Source organism: Rhinopithecus bieti, unplaced genomic scaffold, assembly GCF_001698545.2.
Source record: "Rhinopithecus bieti isolate Rb0 unplaced genomic scaffold, ASM169854v2 scaffold_18434, whole genome shotgun sequence".
NCBI lineage: Eukaryota > Metazoa > Chordata > Mammalia > Primates > Cercopithecidae > Rhinopithecus > Rhinopithecus bieti.
In genome coordinates this window covers 420021-426564 of record NW_016809126.1, presented here as the reverse complement: position 1 = coordinate 426564, position 6544 = coordinate 420021, and the positions used below count along the sequence as shown (strand labels likewise).

At 35.0% G+C, this 6544-nt stretch overlaps 1 protein-coding gene across 1 annotated transcript in view; it reads left to right on the top strand.

Annotated features, from left to right (window-relative positions):
* The window catches only part of ANGPTL5 (angiopoietin like 5), a 28782-nt gene extending 23232 nt beyond the window's left edge, over positions 1-5550 (top strand). Inside the window, exons 8-9 of the mRNA XM_017888595.1 lie at positions 1146-1331; positions 4619-5550. Of these exons, the coding sequence (XP_017744084.1) occupies positions 1146-1331; positions 4619-4938 (506 nt within the window). The 3' untranslated portion in view covers positions 4939-5550. The remainder of the gene's footprint in view (positions 1-1145; positions 1332-4618) is intronic.
* The last annotated feature ends 994 nt before the right edge of the window (positions 5551-6544 follow it).

The window sequence follows — 6544 nt, the reverse complement described above, 5'->3', positions numbered from 1 at the left end:
TGAGACTCTCTCTCAAAAAAAAAAAAAAGAAACAAAAATTAATTAATTAATTAACTTGGGATTACAGAAAATGCATTTTTAAGTCTTAAATTTGAGGGTGGGCTACTGGGAAAAGATGGCAGGGGCAATTAAACTGAAGTGTTATACACTGTGTGAGACTCAATGGACCCCTATGGAGCCATCTTATTGGGTCCAATTTTTCTCCTTACTTTTCAATTGTAAGTGTGTTGCTAAAATGTCCGTGCCTGTGAGCTCTGAAGAAAGACTTAATATCTTAGCTATAATTTTAAGAGTTTGAATGCTGTCACATAATCCTCCAGCTCTGAAGTTTGTTTTGACTGGGCCCTTATTTTCTTTAATAATTTTATGATTCAAGTAGAGGCATATATCTCAGAGTAGAGGTATCCACATTTGGGCTATGCCACGTGGGTAGGAGAGGTAGAAAGCCATTGGCTAGGATATGTATGCAAGAAATATGCAGTCTGAGTTGGGGAGTTTATATTTCATCCTGACTCTGTAATCGTCTTGGAAATATTGATCCCAAACCCAGAGATATTCCAATGTTATTACATGATGTTCAAGGCATAGGAAATTAACCAGCTGCATTGTAACCAAGAAGTGTCTGTTAAGAAAATATTACAAGGCAGCAAAACATAATTTCAACTGAGCGTTTTTAGGACATGTTTCTTTAGGAGCTGCTGATTTGGAGGTTAAACCTTCTACATTTACTGGTTAATAACATTTTGTTACCTGCCATAATATTTCAATTGGTTTTATGTTGAAATGCTTTAAGGTAAAAGTTGACTTTCTATTTTAGTCTTTAAATGAAGACTAATTTAATTTTGGGAGATAAAATTTGGGGAGATCATTATTATTTCCTCTCCCCAAATTTTACTTAATTTGGGAGATAAAATTGAAAAAGGGTCTGATTTTCTCAAGCCTGGTGAAGTAGAAGTAGGAATTTTGTTTGTTTTATAAAGTAGGTAAGCACTGGTAATTTGAGCTAGGCCATCCAGTGCCTGTAATTACTTATGTGAGCCATCTCAGAATTTTTGAAATGCTAAACAAGACCAAACATTCAAGAATAAAGCATTATTCTAATTTGTATTAAAATATATTAAAACAAAGCATTTTTTTTTTTACAGGAGAATTTTGGCTAGGACTAAAAAAGATTTTTTATATAGTAAATCAGAAAAATACCAGTTTTATGCTGTATGTGTCTTTGGAATCTGAAGATGACACACTTGCTTATGCATCATATGATAATTTTTGGCTAGAGGATGAAACAAGATTTTTTAAAATGCACTTAGGACGGTATTCAGGAAATGCTGGTAAGTTTTTTTTTATTCCTAAAATTATCCAAATCTAAATTATAACTGACTCATTATTAAGCGAAGATAGAAATAATGCATTTGTCTTACACCTAACTGATAACAGAATAGATTAGGAGTAAAGAAAGCTGGCCAAGTCTTGAGTTTTGAAACTTGGTTATGATCATTGTACCACCTTATGATCATTGTACCACCTCATGCTTCTGAAGTGCTTTATAGTCTCTAAAACAATTTGCCTTATGTAATTTCAGTTAATTCTTTGGATAGAGGGCCTGTGGAGAAGGCTGTGAAGGTATTTTCATTTTCGTGTTCAGAGAGGCTGACATTTAGAAGTGACAGACTGTTAAAGACGATCTCTAGTCTTCTCACTTTACAGGTGAAAAAACCTGAGTGATAAAGTGACTTGCCCAAGATTCCCAGATCATGTCACCTGAGCCAAGGCAAGAATCCAGGCTGACAGAACAACTAGTTTAGTGTTCTTTTCATTATACTTTGATGCATCTGCTCATTTCCAAATAAATTTAATTTGTTAGAACTTCAAAATACTTGATGTTAAACTTGCATTTTAATGCTGACAATTTAAAGGCATTTGAATTAAAAAGTACTAAATTCAGCTCCCTTGTTGCTGTTTGTGGTGCTTGTTCATTATGTATATTTAGTGTTAGAAATCAAAAAATGAATGATGTATGTCCCCAGCTCTTTAACTGATCCCAATATAAAGGAGAAGATAAGTAACCCTGGAAATACAGAATACTGATAGGACTTTTGGGGTCAGAAAGAGGGTGAGAATTATTCCAGTTGATTGCACCCAAAAAATATTCATGGAAAAGCAATTTTCAACGAGCTTTTAATGTTAGATTCAACCTGGGAAGCTTTTTAAAAGTACATATTCCTGTAGAATCTGATTCAGTTATTTTAAGCCAGATGGATATGTTGGCGTACTTGCCGTTGAGAACCACTGATCTAGTCTTGGAAGAATGGATAGGCTTTTGGCAAATGAAGGCTGACAAGCAGAGCAGTTTGAGTTAAGGGATAGAGGGAGGAAAATTATAGGACACAGAGAGTTGTCTGACATGGTTGGAATCTATGATACCTGAGGGGTTTACACTTGGGATGTTAGGTGAAAGTCTGACATTCAAATCATGATCTATAGGGAAAAATTTAAAAAGTTACAATATATGATTTTCAATGCTTCCTCTCTAAAAGTATAAAGAACTATCTAAAGATGGAATATATTATATTAGGAAAAGTTTATGTGGGGGTTCTCTGAAAGATGACTAGGATCTAATTAAAGGATAACATTGATAATGACAAAAGTATTTTCCTTACAAAACTCTCAAACTTTGCCATATGGTACTCTACATTTTCCCAACAAGGTTGTTAAGTAACTTTCAACTGTCGATCACATAATGGAATCAGAAGAATAAAAGAAAAAGGTGTCAGAAGAATGTAATGATAGAAATACAGATACAACCAGTGGGTTAAACGTAATCAGGTGTGTGGTAGAGGCAGGTCACAAATTTGGTTTTGAGCTTGGAGCAAAAACAGAAATATGAATTTGAATATTTGAGCAGTACACTTGTTCCATGAGAATCACAACTATTCCTGATTATAAGACTTGAGATAAATTGCTCTGGATTCTTACAGAAAACAAAAGTGTTATGTTCTCCAACCACATTCTTGCAGAAAACATGATGGGTATATTTTAATAGGCTATTTTTAAGGAAATATACCTATGCATATATTTTTTAAATGAATTGAATAAAATCTATTGAGCTTATGTGCTGTATGATCCTTCTTGTGGTCAGACTTTATTAGGGAGAGTATCCGTGGAATGATCACATTGTTTAGGCAATGCTCCATGGGTGTTGTCTCTCACTGGATTTGGAAAGATACTACACTGTGTGGGTGTTGGAGATTATATAGTCTCTGAAAATACCTGCAATGTGTGTGTTTTGTTTCCCATGAAGTGCAGAGTCAGAGACTTTAATAATCAGCAGAATCACCACCACTGCTAATGAAGTTCTTCAGGCTCTTTCAATAGATTTATCTCAAGAGATGCCAAGCATTCAGAAATAATGAAACAAACATAGAGCTTGGTTTCTCCACAGATTTTATATGACTTCTTTTTTAATTAGTGTTTCAAACATTAACCAAAGTTTACATACAGGTGAAATGTAGGTATTATGGGTTTACTTAGAATCTTTAACTTCATGGAATTTTATGAAACAAAATATGACTCCTGCTCCTGCCACTGAGTTAACTGGGTCATCTTGGACAGGATACTTAATCATTGCAGGGATATTGTAAATACGAGGGATGCCATACATACAATGTTCAGGCCAGAAGCGGTGGCTCGCACCTATAATCCTAGCACTTTGGGAGGCCGAGGCAGGTGGATCACTTGAGGACAGGAGTTCAAGACCAACCTGGCCAACATGGTGAAACCCTGTCTCTACTAAAAACACAAAAAATTAGCTGAGTGTGGTGGCTTGTGCCTGTAATCCCAGCTATACTGTAGGCTGAGGCAGGAGAATCGCTTGAACCTGGGAGGTGAAGGTTGTAGTGAGCCGAGATCATGCAATTGCACTCCAGAGACTGGGGGACAAGAGGAAAACTCTGTCTCAAAACAAAAAAAAAAACAAAGTAAAACAATGTTTAGTAGAAGCCCTTTAAAAATTTAAAAATGGTTTTGTCTTAACTACTATTCAATTGGTCCATAAATCATGTGAAGAGCCGTGAAGAAAAGGTACACCTCAAAAGTACACCTGAATTTTTCTTGAGGGCCTTTGGTATTCTGTATAAGATACAGAAAAAAATCCCAGAAACCCCCCCCAACTTTTTAAATTGTAAATCTAAATTTCTTAAAGGTAAAAGTTTCTCTAGCTAAAGTGACGTCAATGGTAGTGGTATGAAAACCTACCCCGTGTAAATTATTTTCTTTTCCTAAATTATCAATTATCACATTGGTCTGTCCAAATTATGACAGCTCTGTATGCTATAATTTTTGGCCTAAATATCTGGTTTTGTCTACACAGCAAAACTTCCATTTTGGACTGTGACTTGTATATCAAATATCCATTTAAAGATGCCTGTCATGTTGAGGAACTCATCACCAGATTGCAGCATATTGAATCTTCGAGTAGGAGAATTTTAACATGATAAACAGTAGAAAAATCATTTAAACCTTATTTCCAGATGTGATGCTCTTGCCTGATATGCTGGTAATGATTAATTAAAATAATAGAAATTTCCTTTAAATTCAATCATTAATTTTTTTTTCCCAGGTGATGCATTCCGAGGCCTCAAAAAAGAAGATAATCAAAATGCAATGCCTTTTAGTACATCAGATGTTGATAATGATGGGTGTCGCCCTGCATGCCTGGTCAATGGTCAGTCTGTGAAGAGCTGCAGTCACCTCCATAACAAGACCGGCTGGTGGTTTAACCAGTGCGGTCTAGCAAATCTAAATGGCATTCATCACTTCCCTGGAAAATTGCTTGCAACTGGAATTCAGTGGGGCACATGGACCAAAAGCAACTCACCTGTCAAGATTAAATCTGTTTCAATGAAAATTAGAAGAATGTACAATCCATATTTTAAATAATCTCATTTAACATTGTAATACAAGTTCTACAGTGATTTGTGATAATATAGTAAAGATTTTAAAAGTTTGTCTTTTACTTAGTGTTTCAAACATATTAGGCAAAATTTAACTGTGGATGGCATTTAGATATTATGAGTTTAATTAGAAAACTTCAATTTTGTAGTATTCTATAAAAGAAAACATGCCTTATTGTATGTTTTTACTTCTGACTATATTAACAATATACAATGAAATTTGTTTCAAGTGAATTACAACTTGTCTTCCTAAAATTTATAGTGCTTTTAAAGGATTTTGCCTTTTCTTTGAAGCATTTTTAAACCATAATATGTTGTTAGGAAAATTGAAGAGAGTATTTTACTTATTTTTATATTTACTTTATATGATTATATAATCTATAATTTCTACTGAAGACAGTTACAATAAATAACTTTTATGCAGATTAATATATAAACTACACATGATTTTAAAACTTTACTATTTCTAGGTGATGCCATACCATTTTAAAAGTAGTAAGAGTTTGCTGCCCAAATAATTTTTCTTGTTTTCATATCTAATCATGGTTAATTATTTTGTTATTGTTTGTAATAAATATACCGTACTTTTATATCCTGATCAGTTACATTCTAAAATACGTCTTTATCTGACCTCTTTTTAAACCAGCAGGAATGGTATGAACTTTATGTGAAGGATGGTGGATAAAAGAGTGATGAATCAATTCTAGATATACTCTAGGAATAAGCTGGCCCTCTCTACTTTTCCTACTAAGCTGGAGGGAATTGGATGGTAAGGATTCCATAGGGGAGGACAGCAGGGAACATGCAGGGGCAAGTATCAGTTACTGATAAGAGAGACAAGGGAAATGATCAAGAATTAGTTTTTAATAGGAAGTACTTTGTCTAGAGTTAGGGTTATATAAAACTCAAGGGAGGGGAAAAGTGGCTGAAAAATTAAATGGGAAGAGGATTGAATTAAAAGTAGGTTTGAGGATATAGATGTCAGGGTGACATAGCTAAGCCCAGAATAGAACACAGAATCTGATTTGGGTTCAGGGATGGACAAAAATGATAATAAGGTCATCATTTAAGGTGCTTTCACTTTGATATCCTCTGAAAGCAGTGAATAAATCATGAACAGGATTACATGAGATAAGATTGCAGGAGGGTGCACATGGATTCCCATGGTCTCCAATGCATATCACAGAGGCACAGCTGAGGTTGTGTCTTGGCAGTGGAGTAAGATGCCTGCCAGACTGGAGAAGCACAGAACTGACTTTTACATCTGTAATGATGTGAGCACCACAAGGCAAATTCCCCTACAAATCAAGTCAATAATTTTGTTACTTAGCAAGCCAATCTGTTGTTTCAGATCTGGGCCTTGAAATCTTTGCTGAACTGAGACAGAGGCAATCTCCCTTATGGCACTGCAAGAGATAGGGGCTTCACATTTTATCCCATTTTATCCCATTCCTATGGCTATGGAAATGATGGAAAAATTGTGGATGAAAGCAGAATGGGAATCAATGGAATATTAAAGGGAAAGATGGACCCAGGGAGCAGTGAGAAATTTTAATTTTGGGGGCTTTGGAGTGGGAAGATACATTTGAGTT